Here is a 26,752-nt window from a genome sequence, read left to right on the forward strand (position 1 = left end):
AGGAGGTGTCACGGAAGGTGCAGAAGCCGAGGGGAATTTCTACGCGTCACCAAACTACTGTAGAGCGAGAAGCCTCGAAGAGTTTCTGGAGGAAACTAGGTTACGGAGAGAACTAGTTGAAGAGACTTGAGATCGGTTCAAAAACTTATCTCTCACGCCACAAAGGGAGGATCACCGAAGGGAGCCGGGCACGGGTGACGACGAAGGGGAAGCTAACCGCACAATAGGTACAAGGCAGAACACCGTACCTTCGGTCACCACCACAAGAGACATCAGCGGCATCGGAGGGAGTAGCGCCGGAGGGCAGACACAGCCACAACCACCTCCAAGTGGACGACTTCCATCAATGGCGACCAAACAGAAGTTGCCCAAATTCAACGAGGATAGCAAAGATGATCCCGCACGGCATTGCCGTACATGCGAAACCATCTGGACAGCCAACGGGGTGACTGACCAGGATGAATGGATGAAGCAGTTCCCCGCCACACTGAGAGGAGTGGCTATTGACTGGTATTCAGACTTGGATAAAACCGGGGTAACTACGTCGGATGAATTGAAGAAAGCATTCGAGAAGGAATTTCGGCTTCTCCGAGATGATAATGAGATAGTCTCCGAAATCTATGGAACAAAGCAAGGAAGGAAGGAGACCGTACGGGCATATGGCCGCTGGCTAAAGGAATTAGTCGGAAAGATGGAAAGCCAATCGGCTGATGGCTTAAAGAAGCGGTGGTTTGTCGAGGGTCTGAACCCTAAGCTACGACGAAAGATGAAAATTGTGCCTCCGACATCCTACGATGATGCATACAACCGGGCCATGGACTTGGAAAGTGAAAATAAGACGGCCAAAAAGAAGAAGAATAGATCTTTGTCATCCTCTGAAGATGATACGTCGGAAGAAGAGAGTAGCAGTGATGAGAAGCCGAAGAAGAAAGTCACGGCCCTTCAGAAGGATATGGAACGGATGTTAAAAGAGTTTAAGACAATGAAGGGGACCACAAGCAAGGATGATGAACTGTGGTGCACGGATTGTAAGGAGAGCGGCCACACAAAGGGTGCCTGTCCCAAGAAGGCATTCTATGACATCTGCCAGATCATGGGACATTCTACGAAGGAATGCCCATACAATCTGAAGGCACGTAACCAGCAAGTGCTCTTTGCACATGAGCAGCCCTCCACATCGGATTCAAACAACAATGCATCTTCCGGAGGCTACCGAGGAAATCGACGAGGCGAACGGGGGAATAATAATAATTCCACCAGAAACAGGGTCCAATACGATGCGAAGGGACGCCCGATGATTCAATGTAGGGCTTGCAATCAATGGGGTCATTACGCACGAGAGTGTAATAACAATGACACCGCTCAAAAGCTATGTCGGTGGTGTGGCCTCGGTGACCATGAAGATGCCGATTGTCCGAAGTCTGGCGTAGGGGCCAATCTGATTGATATCGAAGGCAACACACAGGGTAAAGAAGCCATCCTTGCTCTTACCCGAGGGCAGGCAAAGGAAGCCCGATACCCCCATCCCCGCACGGAGAAGCAGAGAATGACGGAGGCAAGGGAGGAAATAGAAAGGGCCATGAAAGGCCAACGGGGAGAGACACACGAGTCATCTGGACCCTACTGCACAGACGCGGAGAGGAACATCGTACGACAGATGCTCCAAATGGAGGTACCTGTGAAACTGGAAGACCTCCTACACACCATACCGTAATTGGGAACAGTGTTGTTGGGCACAAAGGTTGATAAACCCAAACCGAGAGACATGGACGCTCCCATACTAGGAAGCTCGGCAACAAATCCAGTTGTACTTACCGTCAACAATGGCCGACACCCAGCCGTGGTGGAGATGGGCATCCTGGGCACCATCTTGACAGATACTATAGTAGACGGCGGTTCCGGAGTAAATGTCCTTCCGGAGGACACATGGAAAAAGCTAGGAAAGTCCACTCTGTGGCCACCTACGTTTAATTTGCTAGGTGCAGACCAGCACGGGATTAAGCCCCTCGGCATGTTGATGGCACAGCAAGTCACTGTGGGTGCACAACCTTTTGTACTCGACTTCGTGGTCATTCCATTGAAACAGAAAGGGTATGACGCCATACTTGGAAGAGGATGGTTGGTGGCAGCGAAAGCAAACCACAACTGGACACGAAATACGCTCTCGATGGAGAGCGGAGGCAAGAAATTCACTATTGATCTCCGGACGCAGTTGGTGAGCGAGGAACTTGCCTGTTCCTCGGGATTTGAATCCGAGAGGGAAAATGACCCACGAGGCGAAGGGAGAGAGGGGATGGACCCAGATGCCGAAGGCATATTAAAAATCGGAGGTTGCTGTTCGGAGGATGACACAGATTCACTAAATGGATTGTTCCATTGGCAGCAGGAGGACTATGAGATGTTCTCACCCTCCTGTAACGTATTAAGCATCGAAGGAGAGGAGCCAGATCAATATCCTCCAGAATACGGGGAGTATAAGGAAGGAGAAGCTACAATGGACACCGTACCCGCACATCAATTTGGAAACAAGGAGGCCATGAAGTATGAAGAACCGACGGTGAAACCCTTGAACCTAGGTATGGAGACGGATAAGAAAATCATTCTGGTAGGAGATGACTGGAACCCAGTGTTGAAAACGGCGGCATTCAAGATTTTCACCGAGTACAAAGATGTATTCGCATGGACTTATAAGGATTTGAAGGGAGTCCCACCGGAGTTATGTGTTCACCGTATTCTGTTGGTACCAGACGCAGTACCAGTACGACAGCGATCGTACAGGATGAATAAAAACTATGCTGCAAAAGTACAAAAGGAGATTGAACGAATGCTGGAGGCCAAGATTATCTTTAGGGTGCAGAATAGCGAACGGGTATCCCCCATCGTAATATCTCTCAAAAAGGATGGTAACGAGATCCGGATTTGTGTCGACTTCCGGCGACTCAATGCAGTTATCATCAAAGATCCATTTCCCATACCGTTCACGGACTCTATTCTTGAAGAGGTGGCCGGCCATGAAATCTATTCATTTATGGATGGATTTTCCGGCTATAATCAGATATCAATAGCGGAGGAAGATACGTTGAAGACGATATTTGTGGTGGAGGACGGAGTATATGCTTACAACCGGATGCCCTTCGGTCTTTGCAATGCTCCGGCAACGTTCCAACGAATAATTCTCCACATTTTTGATAAGATGTCCGTGGGTAACTTCAAGGCGTTCCTAGATGATTGGTCCATCTACAGCGGGGAGGAGACGCATCTGAAGGCACTCGGAGAATGTATGGACAGGTGCCGGAGGGCACGACTCGCACTAAACCCTAAGAAATGCAGATTCATGGTACCTCAGGGTAGACTACTCGGACACATAGTGTGTAAAGCGGGACTTAAAACAGACCCGGATAAAGTTCGGGTGATTGTGGAGATGGAACCCCCACAGGATGTCTCAGGGGTAAAATCTTTTTTGGGACACATCGGATATTATCGAAGGTTTATAAAAAATTTCTCCCAGATATCTTACTCCCTGGATAACCTCACAAGAAAAGGGGAGCCGTACGTATGGGGAACGGTGCAGTCGGAATCCTTCGAGGAATTGAAATCACGACTGTTGGCGGCACCAATATTGGCCTACCCAAACTGGGACAGAGAATTTCATGTGCACGTCGACGCCTCCAACTATGCAATAGGTGCAACATTAGCACAAGTTGGGGATCATGGGTTGGATCACCCGGTCTACTTCGCCAGTAGACTACTCTTGAAAGCTGAGAGGAATTACAGTACAACTGAACGGGAAGCGCTCGACATGGTTTACGCAGTACAGAAGTTCCGACATTATTTGTTGGCGACACCCTTCACCTTCTATGTAGACCACCAAGCTTTGATGTACTTGGTGAATAAACCTATTATTCAAGGACGGGTGAGTCGGTGGCTGTTACTACTGCAAGAATTCACATTCAACATTATAGTACGGCCAGGGAAGAGCCATGTGATCGCTGACCAACTATCACGAATCAAGTCGGGAGAACGAGCGGAGGGGGTGAATGATGATTTTCCGGATGCGCACTTATTCCGGATTGCGGTTTTACCATCCTGGTACACTCGTATTGGCGAGTACCTATCGATGTCCCAGTTCCCTTGGGACATGCCACTAGGGGAACGACGGAAATTGGTTCTGAGGAGCCGAACGTTCCAACTGATCAATGGACTCCTTTACAAAATGGGGACAGATCAAGTACTCCGCCGATGCGTGATGGAGGAAGAGATACCGGGGATTTTGAAGGAAGCACACGAAGGACCCGCAGGAGGTCATATGGACACGACGGCCAGGAAAGTACTGTTAGCCGGACTATGGTGGCCGATGCTACATAGCGACACCAGAGAATGGGTCGGAAGCTGTGATACATGCCAGAGGGCCGGAAAACCACTAAAACGAGACTTCATGCCATTAAACCCTTCAGCGGCACAAGAGTTATTCGAACGTTGGGGGCTTGATTTTGTGGGGCCTTTAAAAGTTAGCAGACCGCGGCGATGTACATACATCGTGGTAGCTACGGAATACTTGACAAAATGGGTCGAAGCACGGGCCCTACCCGATAACACCGCGGTGAGTACAGCCAGATTTATTTATGAACAAATTATCACGAGATATGGAATTCCGCTTCAGATAACCAGTGACAGAGGAGGCCATTTTGTGAACCATGTGGTGAGACTCCTTACGATGGAGTTCAAAATTTTTCACTCCTTGTCCAGTCCGTATTATTCGAGGGCCAATGGTCAAGCGGAGGCAACCAACAAGATTCTAGTTTCAGTGATCTATAAGTCGTGCGGGGTAGAAAAGGAAGATTGGGAGGAGCGACTACCGTCGGTGTTATGGGCATACCGCACCACCTACAGAGTAACGACGGGCTAGACACCATTTCAATTAATGTACGGACAGGAAGCGGTAGTACCGATGGAGTTCATGGTGCCAAGTCTCCGAATTGCTATTGAGAATAAACTTGGCGATATGGAGAGCCTGAGGGAGCGCCTGTATGCCCTAAACAAACTCGATGAACGAAGGCTGATGGCACAATGGGTGACAGACGTGGCCCAGCAACGAAGGAAACATTGGCACGACCAACACATTCGGCGGGCGAGGTTCACCCCGGGGCAGTTAGTCTTGAAATATAATGGACGAAACGAAATTAAACGGGGGAAATTCAAAGTCCGATGGTTAGGGCCCTTCCGGATACGTGAGGTCAATACGAACGGGGCGATAAAGTTATGGACGCTGGACGGGAAGGAGATACCAGACGCAGTCAACGGGTTGAAATTGAAGATCTATCACGAACGGAGGGAACCGGGAACCCCCAGTCAGTCAGCCGTTGCTAAAAATTGGAAAACTTGAAAAAAAATATATAAAAGAAAATTCGAAAATATATATATAAAAGAAAATTTGGAAAAAATAAAAAAAAAAATAAAAAAAAAAAAAAGATAGAGAAAGTGGCCACTGTACAGTGGGCCGACCAAAGGCGGCATCGCCGCACGATGGAACCACCGATGATGGAGCCACCGACGGTGGCACCATCGTGCGGTGGAACCACCGACGGTGGCACCATCGTGCGGTGCAAGCCACCGACGGTGGCACCACCGTGCGGTGCAAGCCACCGAAGGCTCGCGAAAAGCATAAAAAGCCACGCAAGGTTAAACGCCGCGCAAAGGAAAAAAGGAACGCCGAGGATAGGAGAAGCCACCACGCCGCACACCGCACGAAGGAGACACAACGTCGCACACCGCACGGAGGAGACACCACGCCGCACCGCACAGCCAGACCACCGCGCCACCACGCACAGCAAGGGAGTTTCTTGGATACAATGGCCGTGGTCCGTGAATAAAATAGAGACTTCTGTGAAAATTTTGAAGGCTGGGGCTCAGATTCTTTTGTTTTTCATGGGGTTGTTCGATAATTGCAAATACTGGTGGGTTTATGCAAGCCGCTACCTCCATCACCAAATGTGAATGGCACGGAAATGAATCAATTGTTTGCCACAGTTTTCTGCTGAAATTGAGTTCCGTTGCTTTGTGGGCGGGCTTGCCTGGGCCACCGATGACCGCACCCTTCACGACGCTTTTAGCCCGTTTGGCGAAGTTCTGGAGTCCAAGATCGTAAGCGACCGCGAAATTGGAAGGTCTCGTGGATTTGGCTTCGTGACCTTCAGTGATGAGAAGGCGATGATGGACGCCATTGAGGCTATGAACGACAAAGAGCTAGATGGGAGGAATAAGAGCCATAGGTAGATCAAGTAGCCGCACGGCGGCAGCCAAAAAAAGAAGGCCGTTATGAAGGGTAGAGTTTTTCCTAAACAAATCAGTTACAGGAAACTAATGGAGTTTGCAGGAAAAAGGAATTGGAAAAAACGGTTGCAGGAGGGCAGCCACATGAATAAGGATAGCCACATGAATAAGGATAAGCGAGTTCTCCCTTCGGGTGTACGCATAGCAGGTAGCACAATGGACGCCACACAGAAGAGAAAGACACTACAGCAACATGCCGCAAGAGGGAAGAACACATGGACTCCGCAGAATATCACCTTTGAGGGATTGAATGGGTCCGAATGCAGGAAGTGGTGGTAGGATACACCAGATGATGATTTGGTGAAGAAGAGCCTTCGGAAAGCAGGAGTGGAGTGGGCCATCCGAATGCCTGTGTTCGCTATCCGTGAGTACGAGGGAGCATTACGGTTCATGGTTGATACCTTTGATAGCCATTCACGGACGAGTACTTTTGAGTACCTTGGGAAGGATATCACGATATCCTTCAAACCGGCAGATTTCACGAGAGTGTTTGGCATTCCAGGAGTACATGGCAAGAAAGGGGAATGGAAAGCTAAGAAGATGACGCGAGAGGAAAAAGAATATTGGATTAAACGAGTATCCCGAGACTTGACCACAGCAGAATTGGAGAGCATTGTTGATGCCACGAAGAGCCGTGGGATGCGTAGGTCTTTTGTTGCAGAGGGCCATTGGCGGTGCATAATGGACGTCCTCAAGAGCAGGTTGACGGGGTCTGGTAGGGCATTGGATATCGCTCTACTGCAGATCATATTGATGAATGAACTTCTGAATGGCGTTGTGTATGATTGGGCTACATTGTTATCAGAGCGGATGTGCGAGTTCTTGAGGATGGAGCATCGCACGTTTTACATGCCCCACTATGCCATCGGATTGTTTCTGGAGGCCACGCGAGAAGTCGCACCGGAGGCAGAATTGGAGATACAGCCGCAGAGACCATTGACTGTAGGTGAGCCTCCTATCATGCATTGGAGACACCTTGACATTGGCCATTCTTCCGCGAAACGGAAAAGGATAGTAGAGACCCCCTCGGTAGAACCTGATAGTGGAAGAGAGACTTCCAGCAGCGAAGAGGCTTCGGAGGAAGAGGATTCGGCGAAGGATAGTAGCAGTAGGGCGACAGAAGAGGGGAGGATGGAGCCCGCGGGGGAGCGAGTCTTGTTTGCGCCACCCTCACTACCACTTGGCACACTTGTGAGGTCATCGGCGGGAGTGGGAGGCACGTCGATTCCAACTTTTGGGGAGGGCCGCACGCCCGTTGCACTTGGGCCCATGCAGCAGGTGGCATCACCTTCCATCGTACCACCTCCGCAGTCTAGTGCGCCACCCGCGGGACCGTCTTCGGCCATAGAGGCACATACAGAAGGCATGGCAGAGTCGTGTGGATCACCGCAGCAAGTAGTGGCAGAGGAGGAGCACAGGGAGGTGGTCCACGCAGAGCCTCAGGTGCGGTTGGACGTTGTGGGATCCGAGGCAGTAGTAATTGTGTCTGCCTCTTTGTTGGAGGAGCCCCTGGATAGACACACTTTAGAGGTGGAGAGAGGCCTGGAGGTGTTGAGTACAGATCCATCGGTGGTGGCTATGGGGAGTTGGCTGACCCGGCGATTTCAGATGACGGTGATGCCACCAGTAGGAGCTGCTGTATTCTCACCTCGGCGAGAGCCTCTGACGGAGGTGGTAGACTTGGAGGATTCATCGGGTGAGACACCGGTACCAGCAGTAGGGCATGAGATAGGAGAAGTCGTCCCTGCTATCCAGGAGCAGGCGGGGGTAGAGGAGACACCTTTGTGCCAGCAGGATGCAGCAGTTTTGGTCCCACTCGAGCCTCCTGCACCTATATCGGGGTCCCAGCCTTTGGGGCAGGATGGGGAGGACATTGAGGCTTACTTAGCAGATATGGTGACGAGGGGTCGGCGAGTGGTGGCAACGGCTCAGACGCGAGCTTTGCAGCAGGTTGTGGAGGAATTAGAGCAAGTCCTCCAGTTTATGCGGGTAGGCTGTTCGACAGCTTTTGCTACATGCTTTGAGTCACAAGGGTGGCCAGCTATTCAGATAGATGCAATGCTCGAGGCTTGGAGTGTGCCTCAGCCCGTCGTGGAGAGTAGGGTGACTACTCTCGTCCGACAGATTGAGCAGGTTTACAGGGATGCCTACTATGCATTGCGGCAGACGCAGCATGAGTCCGCGGTCCGCGAGGCTGCTTGTGTAGAGATAGAGAGAGATCTCGCCAGACAGCAGACTTTGTGGGCAGCCGAGAGGACGCAGTTGTTAGCACAGCTTGAGACAGCCCGTGCAGAGAAGGTTGCGGTTGACATCCGCCTGTCGGAGGAGCAGAGTGCGCGGAGCCTTGTGCAACAGGAGCTGGATGCTGTTACTGTAGAGCAGGGTTTGTTGCAGACTCAGTTGGTCGGTATGACAGAGTCCGCGGATACCAAGGAGAAGGAGTTGCTGGAAGCTGCGCATATGGTGAAGACGGCTTTAGAGAAGGTGTTGGTGGCGGAGCGGGATGTGGCAGCACGCACTCAGCAGGTTTATGACCTCCGCGCCCGCCTGGCGGCCCAGACACCAGCATCCCAGCCTTCGACTTCAGGGACGCTTCCTTAGCACCCTCCTTGACTTTGTTTTGGGGGTATATATGCATTGTCTCCATTTTGTTGTTAGTCGTCGGAGACGACTTCTTTTTGGGGGGGATGATGTTATCGGAAAATATGTATCGTTTAGTAATGTTAATTATTGATAGTCAGTTAGCCGACTGGTAGGTAGTTGGGGTCGCGACGGTTGTGTCGCACCCCTTCGGCTGTCATATATTGTACCACCTCCGGGTGTTGGAGGACATGTAATATGGACGACAGATTATAATATGAACATCTTTTGACATTAATGGAAAGCTTATTCTGGTACTTCCTTTATAATTGCATTGTGCATTGCTATTCAATTTCTATATTCTTCCTGTTTACCCAGTGAGGTAAACATCCTACACATATTATCTTAATGTGACACAAACACCCAAGTGTCTCGTACCCAAACTACTATGAAATGCATTTCCTAAGTAAACTTAAGTAAGGTGTAATAATATCCAAAATGAATAAATATTTACACCAACACCCCCCCTTAAGTGCAACTTCGGGGAATGCACTAAAGTCTACAATGCAACTAAGCAATGCAAGGTGGGTCCTGGCTACGAGGCCACGTTAGGTACCCATGTACAAATGCAAATGCATGAAAACCAATGCAAGGAAATCTCTCACAAAGTGGGGAAAGAGAGAAAAACCCAATGGGAAAAAACCCTCCCCCAAAAGAGAGATGAAAACTAGATACAAAGAACTCTCATAGAAGTATGTGAAGGACAAAACCCCATGTGAGGAAAAATTCCCCCCCATATGAGAGAAGAAGAAGAGAGACTAGGAATCCCCCCCTCAATCTGGAATCTGCACCAATGATATAAGCTTGAAGATGAATGAAGAAACTGCTCCATGAACGTCTAACAACATTCCTCCCCTTAGGAAGAAACAAAACCAAAGGTGTATCCATGAAGTCTCCCCAACCATGAAGGGAAGATGAAGCAAAAATGCTCATGATGAAAGGAATCTTTGAAAACTGCTCAAGTGTCCCCATGTCGATGCTGAAAGGTACCCCCTCCAAAGGTGGTAAACTGTGCCACACTGCTGAAAAAGGCACTTCAAGATCTAGTGGAGATGAATGTAGAACAATATCCAAAGACTCATATGTCTCCTCAAAAGATAAAGAGACCTCCTCCAAGTGTTGTACAAAAGTATCCACAATCATGTCAACCTCTAAAGATTGATCATGTAGAGAATGCACAAGAGGGTCAGAGTGATCCCTCACAACAATCAAAGAAGGATCATCTTCATCAAAGAGAAGATGAATGTCATCAATGGTGTCTCCCAAATTTGCAATGTAGGAGTCCACAAACAAACCTGCAATGCCTATCAAGTAGGCATCCCAATCAACTGAAGCTGGAAGACATGAAATATCTTGTTGCACTGAATCATAAGAAGGCAAAACTGTCGCACTAGCTGCATCATCAGGTGCAATAGGTGGTGTGATATCAATAGAAGGAGATGAAATGCAAGGCTCAAGAACGGGGTCACATGTGAGAATCCCCAAGTTTAAATGCCCATAGTTCTCCTCAAAATCTGAATCATCAACATAGGAAGAACCAACCTTATCAATAGGACCAAAATCTGAAAAAGAGTACAACCGAGATGCATGATCAACCACCCCAGTCGCAATGATAGCTCCACTCTCCAAGTCTCTAATGATAACTGAGTCAGGTGTAAACTCCACAACTTTCTTAGTTGCCCCATGTGTGATTTGATAGATGGAAAGAAGATTATTTGTCAAGTGGGGTACACACAACACATCATTGAAGGAGTTATCCCCAATGGCAATAGATCCTTTCCCAATCACATCCATGTATGTATGATTGCCCATCAAAATCTGCGGCATGTGGCAAGGCTTAAATATAGAAAACATAGAGACTGCGAAGATGTCATATGATGAGAAGCCCTCAAATCTAGAAGCCATCTCCCTGAATCATGACTTGTAGTAGCACAAAGAGCTTGTCCCTTTCCTTTATCTGTCCCAAAAAAGTGATCCTTTCCTTTATCCTTGGAAGAAGAAGCCGATGTAGACATTCTAGAAGGTAGGTTGATTCTATTCTTCTCAAGAAGATTCTTCAATTCATCAATATCCTTCTTATAACAATGATGTTCATCATGTCCCGACTTCTTGCAATATCCACAAAAAAGATTGTCCTTATATGATTTCCTCTTAGGTGAGAATGGTGTATCACCTTGTTGTGGAGAGGAAGATTGTGCTCCATCTTGTTGTGGTTTTGACTTAAGTTGCTTTTGATTCTTGCCTTTTCCTTGATTACTTTGATTCCCTTTGTTAGCCACCAAAGCTTGTGACTTTAAAGATTTGAGAATCCCCATTGTGGTCAACTTATATTGCTCAAGTATTAACATCTCTGTGAATGAATCAAATGAGGGAGAAGTGTATGAGGAACCTTGAGCTAACCTATGGGTGTGAAAGCTAGATACAAAGGCTGCATACTCTGAAGGAAGCTTGTCCAACAAGTTATAAACCAATTGAGCATCCTTTTTGTCAATTCCACAATCCTTTAGCTTTGCTCTTAGCTCAGTTGCTTTTGTGACATAATCTTGGATTGTATCAAAATCCTTGGGATCCAAAGTTGTGAGTTCACTATCAAGCTTGTAGCCCTTAATCTCATCAACTTGACCATACAATTTTTGAAAAATATCCCAAGCCTCTTTAATTGTTGTACACTTATCAATGTGAAAAATGAGGTCATCTGATACATACTTTCTAAGAGTTCCAAGTGTCATAACATTTTTAGTAAGCCATTCAATTTGAGCATTAGGATCAGCCTTAGGATCAAGTGGTGCTGTAATAGATTCATTTACATAATGAATGAGTCCTTTTTCCATTAGTTTACTCCATGCCTTAATCTTCCATGATGCATAATTATGAAGAGTTAAAAGTGGAAATTTAGGAGAACCCATAGCACCAAAATGAAAAAACACAAGATAAAGAGAGACACAATCACACAAGACACCCCCTCAAAATACTCAATCAAGAAACACCCCCAAAATGGTGATTTTAGCACTTTATACAATGGGCCACTTGCAAAACAAGGCAAAGTGGACTTCTGATTTCAATTTACAACTTCTCAAAATGAGATCTAAGAGACTTCAACAAATACTGCTAGTGATCTAAATTGAGATCCAAGCAAAATGCAAGTACCAAAAATGCCAAAAATGGCCAAATACTGAAAGTACAATTTCTACTTAAAATTATTGCAAACAGATGGCATATTATGAAAGTAGATGAAAAAATATGCACTTTCAAAAAAAAGGCACCTGAAAAGGAGTCCATATGAGCCCAAACGAAGCCTCCAAAGTTGTAAAAATCGGGATTTCGTGATTTCCGAAAAACCTATATTCGAAAATCAGAAAACTTCTGCACCACTATACAGATCATGAAATTCTACCCCAAAACAAAAAAAATTGCTCGGAAAAACGAGTCCGGATGAGTGAGATATCGCTATTTGAAAATTGTCTGCAAAATTATAATTTTTGGAAAATTTCCGCCGCAGCGTCAAACTTCAAATGCCTCTAGATTTGGCCTCCGAAGCCCGATTTGGATGAAACAAAAGACAAAACTGACTTTCTTGGTCGTCCTCAATCCAATGGTAACCTCAGATTTGACCCATCAAGCTTCAATAATAACCTGCAATAGAAAACTCCAAAATACACAACCCCAAATAGCATCAAATTTCTTTCAATTAGCAAACCAATGACACTCTAATGGCTCTGATACCATGTGAGACATGGACAAGCTTTGATACCATGTGAGATTTTGCCAAGATCAAGAGGCAATGGAAAGCATAAATAAGAGAGAACAAAATATATGATAAGAATAAACTGTATTCTATCAAGAGAAAATACTGATCAACTGGATCATTAATCGATATATACAATGAATATGAGCCTGCTTATATAGGCAAGGCTATATGGATATGTGAGCACATAAACATGACATGTGGCTCAATAAGAAACAAGGGTAGGTAGGAAATAGGTGTGGGTAGGTAGGAGGAACAATATAATATTCCACATGAGGTGGATCACCCATTGAATGTGGAGTGTAACAACAAGATCACACCATAAAAGGTGAAAATTCTCCTACACACATTATCCCAATGTGGCACAAACACCCAAGTGTCTTATACCCAAACTACTATGAAATGCATTTCCTAAGTAAACTTAAGTAAGGTGTAATAATATCCAAAATGAATAAATATTTACACCAACAAAATTCAACAAAGGAAAAATCCGAAAAAAAAAAAATTCGGATAAAATTCGCCTTATATAATTTTGTTTATTTTTAAATATATGTATACTTATAATAAATTATCAAAATAGCTTAACATTGCTAAATAGATTTGAAGTCATTATAAAAAGATGGCACATTTATAAAATATAAACCATAATAAACTTAGGAATTTCAGTTATGCTAGTGATCATATATGATATGCCTAATACAATGTGTAAGGGGCTGCTGGAGTCAGTAGGCTTCTGGGGTGATAAGTCCCTTCTGATTCTCATCAGGTGGAAGTTGTGGTGATTGACAAACGGTTAATGCCAAGCTACAGTTGTGTGAGAACTGGACGAAAAACTTATATAGGGGGAAGCAGAGTACCCCACCGTTCACGAGAGAAGATTTCTACAGTGTGCTTTACTTTCCTAGGCGAAGGTTCATGGTGGAGAAATCCAAGGAGGACCAAAACAACATTCCAGCGAGCAAGGGTGTTCAGAGCGATTGCAAAGCAGAGGTGAAGTAGAAGCAGCAGCAGAGAAGTAGTGAGACTTGGAGTCCCCGTTCAGGGAGGGGGCCTGGGTCGTGTACTGGGTAAGTCGTCGCGGGCTCACGAGAGAGTAAGTGGTGCGCTAGGTTGAGTTCCGAAGGAGACAGGCTCTTTGTGGATCGGGAGTCTATGTGAGAAGCTACAGCCAGGGGCGAGGTGCTGTGGTATCTATACCGGTGTTTCAAGAGTGGACGTAGATCCAGGGGCGGGAACTTGTAATCGGGTGCTTGGGAAGTACTCGGGGTAGTGACCAACGACATAGTTGGAATTGTTTGTAGACTGGGCCAGGGGCCTTTTCTTTAGATCAATAAAGCTATCTTATTGCCCCAACATTGTGTTCATTGTGTAAGGATTCCACTGTGCAAGTTTGTACGTGTTGTGCAAGTGTGTGTGTGCAGGTTCTGGAGCTTGGGAGTGCTTATAGGCGTAGTCCAAGTTCTTGGAAGTGCTTGGATCTCATAGACAAGTATCTAAAAGATCGTCGGTGCTGCACGAGTAAATCTAGCCCCGTGACACAATGTATAGCGGAATCCCTTTTGAACCTGCAGAAGGAAGTGCACTTGACACCTGCATTTCTCTAAGAAATTTTTTACTAGGTGATAGTTCAATGTCGCTTTGCAAGTTATCATTTTCTATCTGGCCTTTATATAGCCACAGCCGGGGACCATGTTGAATTGAATCTTAGCCTACAGGAAATCACCCTCTTATTCTAGGAACTTGCCATTTCTTTTATATAAAAAAGTGTCATTGTATTGGATTACTTTATTTCACATTTGTAGTTTTTGTAAAAGTTATTCTGCCATCTGCCCACTTTTTAGCAGAATATTTTTATGGCCGAATTTGAACAATTTTTTTATAAAAGTTTGAAATTCGATAAAATTCGAACCTCATCCATGAAAATCGCCATATTCTGTGACTTAGCTCAGAAGGATGATTGGCAATTTCTTCTGTGGAAGGAATTTGGACTGTGAAATGCATCCTGGAAACCATGCTTGGGGAGCAAACTCCGACTTGGGAGAATGAAATGGAATTCTTTATCAAAACTCGGACCTCAGATATTTACATGGAATCTGATCTTTTGAAACTTTGGGTTAGGGAACATGATTAAGATTTTAGATCATGAAAACTTAGCATTTATCTTGGCAACTGAATTGCAAATTTGGACCTTGGAAGCTAATTGGGAATCTCAGCTTTTGAAATGCATTTAGGAAGTTTGCCTTGAAACTTGGTGCTTGAATCATCAAATGGAACTTCTGTTTGAAACTCTGAATTGAAACAGCAGAGTAGAAACTCGGACTGTGGAAGATAACATGGAAGATGCAATGGACAGCAAATTCGGTCTTTAGAATGATGTTTGAAGCTTGGATGCTAGAAGGAGATTTGGATCTTGGAAGGCATCATGAAATTCTGTTCTTCAAATTCGGACCTTGGAAGGGAGGAGGGAAACTTGGACTTGGGAACATAGCGTTAATGTTGTAACTACAGGAGACATCATTTCCTGCAATGACAGTAAGGTTCGTCTCGCTGTTTGCATTCTTCCTCAGTTCGTGATTTTGCTCGACCTTCTGAGCTCCTTGATTGTTGCTGTTTATTTTATTTGCTTCCTAGTTGATGGATATGTTTTGGTTCTTGGTAATATCTGTCACCGCCCCTCTTGCTTGTGCACTTATGGACGCATTACGTTGCCAGCAGTTCATCTTCGTTGCTGTTCATATTTTCTCCGAGAAGAAATTCATTCGTGGATCTATCTTCAAGACCACCGTCGGTGCGAGCCTTGCTTGGTATCGTCGTCTTTATGATAAGTGTCGGTGCGGGAGGAGTTACATTTGTTGTGTAACTGTCACCGTGCATTTGAAGTTATTTTCCTCCGCATTCCTCCGTCTCGCTTCTTGATTCTTTTCGGGCGCTTATTCTTGAAGAAAAGAAAGTGCTACCATATTGTATTCCTTATGTAGCGGAATTCTTTAAAGGAAAGTTAATTTATTTCCTTTGGTGATTAGTCGTGGTGAAGAGATTTGAAGGCAATTATCTTCAGCAGCTATCTTGTATTCTTCTGTCTTTCATATAATCTTTATGTGTATGGTTGATGTGCAATTGATATTCATTGTAAAAGAAGTTATATGCTGCAGGCGTGATATAAGTTTTTTTTGAAGTTATATGCTGTTGATTGTTAAAGTGATAACAATCATTTTTGTTAAGCATATCAGCTTTGTATCAGTTCTGTGCCAATAAAGATCAATTTTGGTGTGGCTGGGTTTTTCACCCTCAGGTGGAGGGTTTTCCTAGGATAAGTTTTTGTGTTCTGTGTTCTTGTGTAAATCCTTGTTTCAGATTTCTGAGTTTTTTTTGTCTATCTGGTTCTAAATTTAACACAGAAGCATTAATTGTTTGGGGAATTAATGGCAAACCAAATGTATAAGATTTTTTGAAAAAATCAGGAAAAAATCTGGAAAAAAGTCGGATTTATAAAAAAATGTAAATTTTTTGAAGAAAAACAGTAAAAAAAACTACTTCTAAAAAAATATTTAACAGCATTTCTATAGCATAGAGACATTGTAAGCAAATAAAATAGAGACTTCAACACATGAATTGTAGAAAATAGATTTTTGTTGTTTATATTCATATCGCTGATTACATTGCACAAAACATCTCTTTCTGATTGTGCTCAACTTTGGTGAAACTAGAAAGGTATCAAGCAATATTATACAATATCAATATCTTAGTCTTATAGGTATTGGATGTATTTGGGTTTAGAAGCTCCTGGTTTGATAGTCAAATGTACAAAGAAGTGGGCACATAATATAGATTAAAATATGGAAAGAGCCACAAAACTTGTACGAATGGTGACACCGTACTTTTGTTAAATGTGCTCGAAGATGGAGATATTATATTCAGTATAAATGAGGTGTAAAATTGCTACATGTTATACATAGGGTATTGGGCGCAACCTAATTTAGCTGAACCAAACTTTGCTATGATTTGATTCAATCTAAGCTTGCAAGGACGAGGATTCACTTGAAGAAAACTTGAATAATTGTAACCAATATTTGCTGGTCAAGATATAGTCTTTAGACTAGTTCCTCCACATATGGATAACAAGTAAAGACATTAGATCTAAGAAAGGATGTAATCTAATTTGATTTTCAATGTTTATTTGTTTTAATAAATTTCTATGTTATGGTTCAGTTTTTGGTGGTTTTGGGAGCCATTGTAAAACCCAATTCGAAGGTTAGGGGCCTTTCAAAACCCTCTTGTTTATCTTTGGCTGGATGCTGACAGTTTTGAAGGGCCCAACTTAGCTAGTGTTCGTTTTTGGTTAAGGGCCAAGGCTAGCCTTTTGCTGCCTGTTTTTTCTGAATATGGGTAGGGGATTCCGGAAAATCCCTGATGTTTGGATGTGGGAGTCTATCGACTTCATCTATTGTTCTAAGCTGTGAGACCAACAGGTTTGGTGCTGGCTTTTGTCTGGTTTTGGTTGTGTTGGCTTTTGGTTGGTTCTAACTAGTTTTGCTGTTTTAGTCTGCTGATTTTATTTGCCTATCTTTTTGGCAGAAGTTTCTTTGTAGGTTCCAAATCTTGGCAAATTCTGGGGGGTTTCGGGTCCCTTTAAAAACCTGGTGTACGGGGTTTCTGGTCCCCTCAAAACCTGTTTTCCCTTAATAAAAAACAACATGAAATATTTAAAAGACATTTTTATTTATCGATTGAAATGCCTATATTATGTAGTTTTACTGAATGAAATTGAAACGTAGAAATATTGAAAAACTGAGTGCAACGAAAATGGTTTTAATCGAATGGTTTCAGCGATTTTCCTTTTACTCCCACACATCGCATGATATTGTCCTTCGTCACGCACTATTTTTATTGATTTTTGCAAGTGCTTCTGTGTTTTTTTTGTGCTTTGTAGGTATCTCTTAGCGTTGAAAATTGTTGACCAATAAATCGTGGTTTTTTTGGGGTAAAAATTGGCTACCTGGCCGATTCACGATTAATCGCGTACAATCACGATTTTTTGCAGATGTTTGCTTCTTTGATATATAGTATTATAAATAATAATAAAATTTTTATTAAAAATTAATTTAAGTAATATCAATAATTTATTTAAATAAATGTTTATTATTAATAGAATATGACATAATATACATATTTCCTAATTTTTAATGTATCATATATTTGTAAACCTTATGTAAATATAATATTAATAAATTGTAATATCATAAAATAATATTTAAATTATTAAAAAAATTACTTTAGTAATATTAATAATTAATTTAAATAAATCTTTATAATTAATAATAAATTTTCTTAACAAAAAAATATTTTAATTTTCTCGCATTGTCTATATATACATTTCAAAAGATTGATAAATTAAAATATATTGTTAATATGATCATAAAAATAAAATATATTTATGTTAAAAGAACCATTTTAGAATCCTCCTCAAATTTTTATTTCCCGTGAATATGTTTTTCACAGAAATCTTGACCACAAACATTCACTCTTCGCATCTTATTCGTGTTTGTATTTCTACCTCTCCAACTAGGGTTATAAAAAAAAATCAGAGATTTTGAAAATTTTAAACACGACTTGAGAATTTCGTTAGGGCATGCAATTATTTGGATTAGTTCCTCTCGGGTTTACATGGATTCTTCAAGGTGAACACACAATGTGTCATATGCACCACCACCAAATTTTTAATGAACAACCTCAAATTCGAGTTAGATTTTAGGGTTTTGTGTTTTTTGCAATTTTTAACCAATTTTTTTGCGACGGTTTAAACACAATAAATTGTTGACTCAGAAAAATGCAATTTTGTCAAAAAATGGGGGAAAAATTTGGCTTCTTGGGTGATTCCCGATTAATCATGAGTGGTTGCGATTTTATCCAGATTTTTGCTTCTTTGCTTGTGAACCTATTTGGGAATGTCTCTTCAAAGTCAGAGTTTGGAACAGATTTAGGTTTAACTGTAAACTCGAACCTAGGAAAGGTTTTAGGAATGGTTGCAAATTTAGAGTTTGGAGAACTTTTGGGATTAATCCTCAAACCAATCCCAAGTCTGAGTTTTGGAGGTGATAATGTCTTTTCCAAGAGAAGCTTGGAGCTGGGAAAGCTTTTGAGAACTTTGGGGTTATAAAGAATTCCAGGATAATTCCAAAAACTTATCCTATAGCTGAGTTTGCCCCTTTGTTCTTGCGTTGTCTCTTTCTGACATTCTTGACTCTGAGTTTGGTTATGTTTCTGCATTGCTTCTTGGTTCCAAGGCTCCCTCCTTGAGCCAAATCTGGCTGCACCTTTAACTTCCATGCGCTTTCACTGCTAAGTCTTTCCCCAAGTCAACTTTGGGCTTGAGTTATCACCCTCTTCCTTCTTTGCATGCTTTGTATAATATTTTCTGATTTGATTTGAATCAGCCTAGTTCCATTTGGCCAAATTTCTTCTAATCTTGCTATGTTCTCTTTGCTCAAAGTCCCTTCCCTTTGCTTGCTGCTTAATCATTCAACAATCTTTATTCGTTTCCATTTCTAAATTTTCTTTGAGTTTGGTCTTAGTGTAACTTGGAGTTGGGAAGGCATTAGGAAATTCGGCCTAAAACCTGGAGTTAGGAAACATTTTGGGAATTCGGTCTGAAACCTGGAATTTCGAAACATTTATAGATTTTCCCAAACATGGACCTTTAAATGATTTTTGTATTTTCCAAAAGTCTTCCCATTGCTGAGTTTGGGATTTGTCTTAGTTTTTGCATGCTTATGGTGAAACTTGGCTTTGGGAACATGATTGGGAATTCCTAAAAGGCTTCCTAACACCAAGTTTTCTATTGTACCAGCTCTTATGCATGATGTAATTTGGGGTTTGGAAGAGTCTTAGGATGGAATCCAGAAACCTATCCTATAGCCAAGTTTGCTATTATTCTTTGGGAACTTTGATCAAATTTATGCAATATGGACACTCCTAAACACTTCAAGCCTCCGATGCTCCTTATCAAATTCATGATTGTATGATGCACTTTGATCTAACCTCTCTCTCATTCTAGCAATCCTTACAGGACAGAGTTGTTACAAAAGACCAGCAAAGTGGGCAAAGCAAAGGGGGTCCCTGTCGGAGATGGGACATGTGTGTGCAACACAACAGGAGTGAGCTCAGTCCTACTAAATCTGAAGAGCTTCTACCAAAAGATACTCAGAAACTTGCTGTCCCTATTGCTCACAATGCTCTTGGGCAGCCCGTGCAGTCTAAAGATCTCCCTGAAGAACAAATCAGCTACTTGAGCAACTGTATATGTCGCTGAAATGGCAAAAAAGTGAGCAAATTTGGTCAATTTGTCAATCACCACACAAATACTTTACTCTGTACCTTAGACAGCCCTGTAATAAAATCCATAGAGATACAATCACATTTCTGATTAGGAATGGACAATGGCTGAAGTAGACCAGCTGGATGTGTATGCTCATTCTTATTTTTCTAGCAAATTGAGCACTCTTTAACATACTTAAAGACTTCATTCTTAAGTCCTTTCCAAGTGAACCTCCTACGAATCTGCTTGTAAGTCTTAAAGAAACTTGGGTGATCAGCCATGGGTGTATCATGAAAAGTCCTCAAAATCCTCATCTTAAACTGCGACGAAGGCACTAGATAAATTCTGTCTTTATACATGATCAACTCATTAACCATTGTATACCTGTTATCATGACTTGTGGCCCCTATAATCCCCACTTCCCATGAATCTTTGGCATATTCTGCTTCAAATAATTCTCTCCAATCAGCAGAAATCTCCACTAGAGAACATATATGAGGCCTCTTAGAAAGTGCATCGACAACTACATTCTTCTTCCTCATTCTTCTTCCTCATTCTTCTTCCCCATTCTTCTTCCCCTTGACATATATAATGTCAAAACCATATGCTTGCAATCTACTAACTCACTTTTGGTGCCTATCATTGAGGTCCTTCAAGTTCATGAAGTATTTAATGCTGTTATGATTTGTTTTGATGTAAATTTGCCCCCAACCAAGTATGGTCTGAATTTGGCCAATGCATGCATGATGGCCGACATCTCCCTATCATAAACTGGTTAACTCCTCTCCACACCTCTTAACTTCCTACCCTCAAAAGTGATGGGATGCTTACCGTACATGAACTTTGCTCCTATCCCCTTTCCTAAAGCATCACGCTTCAACTCAAAAGGTTTGGAGAAGTCTGGTATAGCTAACACAGGTAATGTAGACATCACCCATTTGAAGTGCTCAAAGCACTTATGTGTTGAATCAAACTATACAAATGCTTCCTTCTTGATCAAGTTTGTAAGTGGTGCAGCTGCTTGTGAAAAAACATTAACAAACCTCCTATAGAATCCGCAAAGGCCAAAAAGCTTAAGCTATGTGAGATTGGTCGAAGTAGGCCATTCTACAATAGCCTTAATCTTCATTGGATCTACGCTCACACCTTCAACACTAATGATGTGACCAAGATAGAGAAGTTCTAGAATCTTGAAGTCACATTTTGATTCCTGAGCATAAAGAGAGACTCTAAAATGCCCAGTACCTCCTCAAGGTGTTGCATATGCTCCTTCCAAGTCCTACTGAAACTCAAGATGACATCAAAGAATATCAAAACAAATTTCCTCAACTACTTCCTGAACACCTAATTCATGCACCTCTAGAAAGTGGCTAGAGCATTCGTCAATCCAAAAGGCATCACCAGAAACCCAAAATGGCACCTGAAAGTAGTCTTCTCAATATCCTCTTGCCTCATCTAAATGGTGGTACCCTGACCTCAAATCTATCTTAGAGAAATATCAAGCCCCATGCAACTCATTTATCAGCTCATCGATCCTGGGAATTGGGTAGTTGTTTTTGATTGTCTTCTTTTTCAAGGCCTTGTAATCAATACACATTCGCATAGTGCCATCTTTTTCTTTATCAATACAATTGCTGATGCGAATGGACTTTTGCTGGGTCTAATGTGCCCCATCTCCAATAATTCCTTAATTGCATTCTTTATCTCATCCTTATGCTTCTTAGGATGTCTGTATGGTGTAATGATTACTAGTTTAGCACCTCCGTCTAGCTCTATGACGTGCTCTATACCCCTCTCAGGTGGAAATTCATGAGGTATGCTCCCGAAAACCTTGCTAAGCTTAGATAGCAGCTCCTAGATGTCCGGATGGTAATTGGTCTTATGTTGATTTGTAGGCACTTAAGTCATAACAAGACACTTTGCTGCCCACTCCACTTGATCATGCCTAATCAATCTTTCCATTCTCATGAGTGATACCACGTTGAGTCCTCCATCTGAAATTCCCTTGATCACTATCTTCTTCCCTTGATGTTCAAACCTCATCTCCAATTTTTGCAAATTGAAGGAGAATTCTACAAGTGACAACATCCAAGTCATACCTAAGATGACATCATTATCTCTCATATCTACTACAAAGAATTCATCCCTCAATTCATAGTCATTGAGTTGCATGCTTAGATTCGTCATCTTGAATGTACAAGGAAGCATCTGACCACTAGCCACCATCACCCTGAACCCCTTATGCTCCTCAGTCTGCAATCCCCTCTTGGCTACAAATCTCTCATCATTGAAGTTATGTGTAGCCCCTGTGTCAATCAATGCTATCTCCTGTTGGCCCTTTATCACCCCTCTCACCTTGAATGTATTGGCTTTTTGGGCACTTGTTAGCTGGACAATGGTCCCCTCATCCTTGGTTTCCTCTTCCACAATATTTTCTTCATCCCCACAATCTGAATCCAACTGCTGATCTGAAATTTCTGATGCAGATTCCTCAGCAGAAAAATACTCCAATTACTTCACCTTAGCTTTAATATTGCACTTATGGGAAGGGTCCCAAGGCTCCCTGCAATGGAAACACAACTTCCTCCTCTTGAGGTCATTTAACTACTCTCTACCCAACCTTTTTGAATCACTCCATGGCTGGTATGATTCCTTATGGGATGGTCTCTTATCCTTATCTTTCTTGGAGGGAAAGTTTATAGGCTGAAATTTGTTCCTTGATGTAGAAGCCTCCATATTCCTTGCTTTCTTGATAGCCTCTTGCAAGGTAGGTGGGTTGAATGCCTTAATCCATCCCCTTAATGGTTCAAAATTCAAATAGCCCATCAATAAAGAGTACAATGAGCCTCCTCTCAGAAATATCTGTCACCAAGATTGACAACCATTGAAAATCAGCAACATAAGCATCCACTGTTCCCCATTGTTTTAATTGTGCTAACTCCTTGAAATGTAGCTTTGGATCCTTCTTGTCGAACCTCAAAATTAATCTCTTAGTAAATTTTGCATGTGTGATGTGTGTATGTCCCATGGTGAGCATACCATGATGCCACCACTCATGAGCAACCTCATCTAAATGTATAGCAACATATTTAATAGACTTTTCTTCAGGCATAGTGTTGAGGTTGAAGTAGGTATCTAACTTTTGAAGCCATGCTCTAGCTAAAGTTTTATCGGATCCATCAAAATAAGGGAGAGTAAGTTTCCCAACCTTCCTGCACAAGTCATAACGTCGTTCTCTATTTCCTGTCAGGCATATGTCTCATCCTAAGATCAATATAATCTCATAGGGATAAATCACGCTAAAAATCTGGTCCTGCATCATGCCAATCCCATCTAAGCTCCTCTTGGATACCAATCAAAGTAACATCATTCCCTTCTGGTAATTGTATTCTTGGTGGAAAAAATGAAATAAGTGGTCTAGCTATTGCTGCCCTATAGTGACGATTTGCTGCTCTATGATGATCCACTCCATCTCTCTGCTCATTATTTCCCCTATTGTTGACCCCTATCTGGGCTATTGCATCAACTAACTGTGCAATACATTGATTGGTTTGCTCAACTTCTAAGCAAAGCATCCAAAAGGAGTGCTATATGATACAGTTCTTGGTCCCTATTACCTCTTTCATCTCTTTCACCCATGTTCTCTGAATTTGCTGATTGTTCAGAATGGCTCCCTAAGTGTTGTTCTGCTGTATTGAAGGCCAACATTCCCAAAAATCCTCTTCCTTTTTCCTTTGTCTTTCCTGATATCTTCTCTCTCTGTCACTGATGCTCATGGATACACATTAACCCACTGGATGGCAGGACAAGCTGTGCTCTTGTATCACTGTAGTAAGCTGCCCTGTTGTCTTTTTTTGTTTTAATTAAAATATTATGTTATTATCTATTTTTTTGTGTGATCTTTCAGGCTAGACAGAAGATGCAGAAGAGGTTTTGTGTTTTTGATTGCAATATTTTGATGTTAATATCATATAAACATAAAATATAGCAGCAAAAATAAATTTTAAAAATAATGAAACAACATGAAATACCAGAACTGAAATTTCTAGATTTTAATGCTGATCAGAATATGAGTTTTTTCTCCAAATTAACAGCAATCCAGTTCATAAAAAAGCATAACATATCTCGATTAGACACACCTAGAAAAAGTTGATAACTTAGACCAACTGTTGTCATGAAAGTCCGATCTGAAAACCATCCAAAACAAGTCACCACACCACAAACTCCAAAATGCCAAGAAATAGATGAGTAATGTTTGCATGCCCTGGATGCCTCAAAGAGACCTGAAATATCAACCCAAAACCCAATGCTCAGCCCAAGATAGCTGGTATGGCCAGCCTAGGAGGTGCGACCAGCATGAAGGACAAGTATGACTAGCCTAGGAGGTATGGCCAGCATGAAGGACAAGTACGGCCAGCAAAGGGATGCCAAAGAATCTCTTTTTAGTCACCCAAACTTCCTTAATTTGCTCAACAGTCCAGAAGATCAGCAATCAACTTTATGAACTGATCACTCAATTTCAACTATAAGCCTAGCTGTGTTTCCTTACTGAAAACACCTCCAAATCTCCTAGATTGTATCTTTCAACAGCGTAGAAGATGTTGTCTGCAAGGGGTTTCGTCCTCACAAACCAAGAAGAAGCTATCTCCAGTGAAGCTACAACAAAATATTCAAATTCTCCTAATGAAAAAGGCTCCAAAAAGAGCTTATAACATCGCCAAAAGAAGTGGCCATCTCCAAAACCCTAAACCCCAGGCCTTGGGAGAAAGAACAATATTTTATTTTAATTTATTTTATCTCCTTATGTCTCCCCTAGCTTGGGCACCAACTACTGGGAGTCCCCTTTTTAAAACAACTTATGTTCATTGATGATCTTTTTTATAATTTAACTTTATAAAATTTAAATGACATAAGTTATATTTAACTTTAATACATTATGTTATTTAAAATAAAGCACTGGATCATATAAAATATCGATTTCAAATGCACCCATTTACACTTCTAAAAATAGCTAAATTGATCACAGGCACTGTCGGTGATCCATCCTGATATACTAAAAATAGTAAGTACTAGAAACTTGCCCAAAAACTCTTCTAAAGTCATTATGCTCAAGAGAGCAATCAGAACTCATTTGAATAAGTAGATACTGCCAACACAGCTGGATAAATTGCTTCTATAGTTCCCTATTCTCCAATCATTAGCCTACAGGAACTCAATTGAATAGGCTAATGGTCCACCCTGTCAATTGGTTAGGAAGGGGACATTACATACCAGCACATGGAGATGTGCTGTTACAGACCCTTCTTACACTTCACTAGATACAATCTTTCATTTGCAGCTCAAATATGCAGCATTTGATGCCTTAAAATCAGCTTGAGGTATTTGGCTTAGCAACCAAAGATTTGAATATAGAACAAATCTGTATTTATATATCTCATGTAGGTGAAATCCGTGACCAATGACAAAGGGTGTGCAAATTTCCATTAAGATCGAAAATCCTTGAAGTGGTATGTTGCAGAGGACGCCTATACCTCATGGGCATTGCTTATTCTTGAACTACACCTATAATTGTGGCCACTTTCTATGACCACATTTACAAAGCTTATGAGTAGAATTCAATGAAGGAGAATTTACATCCAAACTCGCTTGAAGATGTTCAAAAGGTTATAAGTTTTCTCACAGTTTATGAAAGCATGAATTTTGAATTATCCAATCTTGTAGCTGAAAATGATTAAATAAAAGTGATTTACGCTTATATCTGAAAGGTTGGATAGTCATAAATTAAATATTACTTTTTTCTTGATCTTAAATGAAATGAGTATGCTATATAATTAATAGAGAATCAAAATCTAGAGGTAACTAATATCTAGCATGGTGCTTAAGAACTTGAAAAGCTAGGATTATGAGAAATTCATGAAGCAAGAATTTACTGTAATCAAGGGTTAAATTATTTGAATATCCAAGTAGTTGGAATTTTGAGCAGATATTGGGTTCATTACATCTCTATGTTGAGACTTTAAGTCAAGCATGGTGGCAAAGAAGTCTAGGTTAAATCTCTAGTAGTAAGATCAATTTTTAATATGAACCAAGAATAAATAGGTTTAATACGAGCTTTGGCTTATGGGTACTTAATAATGTAGGTGATAATGACTTCATTATCTAAAACTATGCTGTATTCATACTTTAATGCTTCAAGTTGATACTTTTAGGTAATTACTTTGGATTTGGGGATATGTTTATATGACTACGTGATGTCTACAACCCTCTTAACTATAAGAACCCCAATATGGGAACTCTTAGATGAACTAAGGGACTTGTACTAGATTATTGCATGATTAAATAGAAGGAACCATTACTTAACTCAACGAGGTTGTTGAGATTGAGTTAAGAGACAAACCGTATTATAGTGGGACCTCACTAGGGCTCATGTTGAGGTGTATGCGTATTTGAGCATGATAATGATATTTCGATTACTATATAAGGATGCACACTCATTACTGATATTCTATTTTTAGATTGAGTTTGATTTGCAATGTCAACTTGTGCCTAGGTATGCTTGGAGAGATATATACCTTGGATCACAATAATATCGATAAAACTTAACTATCTTCATTCTCTTCATACGAGAATCTTAATGTGTATAGAACCTTGGCAGGTTGGCAATTAAGACTTAATATTAGTTTGCTAAGGTTTAATAAACTTCTCTTGGGAGGAAAATTGGT

The 26,752-nt window shown here is 41.9% G+C and overlaps 2 protein-coding genes across 2 annotated transcripts in view; both read left to right on the forward strand.

The window, feature by feature from the left end:
- The window catches only part of LOC131066825 (uncharacterized), a 106,239-nt gene that overhangs the window by 67,726 nt on the left and 11,761 nt on the right, over positions 1-26,752 (forward strand). The window lies entirely within an intron of this gene.
- On the forward strand, positions 4,949-6,609 carry LOC131077501 (polyadenylate-binding protein, cytoplasmic and nuclear-like). Its single transcript, XM_059217976.1, has 3 exons — positions 4,949-5,200; positions 6,028-6,269; positions 6,354-6,609. Exons 1-3 carry the CDS (start codon positions 4,949-4,951, stop codon positions 6,607-6,609), a joined length of 750 nt encoding a protein of 249 aa, XP_059073959.1.

This window comes from Cryptomeria japonica, chromosome 3, assembly GCF_030272615.1.
Source record: "Cryptomeria japonica chromosome 3, Sugi_1.0, whole genome shotgun sequence".
In the NCBI taxonomy this organism is placed as follows: domain Eukaryota; kingdom Viridiplantae; phylum Streptophyta; class Pinopsida; order Cupressales; family Cupressaceae; genus Cryptomeria; species Cryptomeria japonica.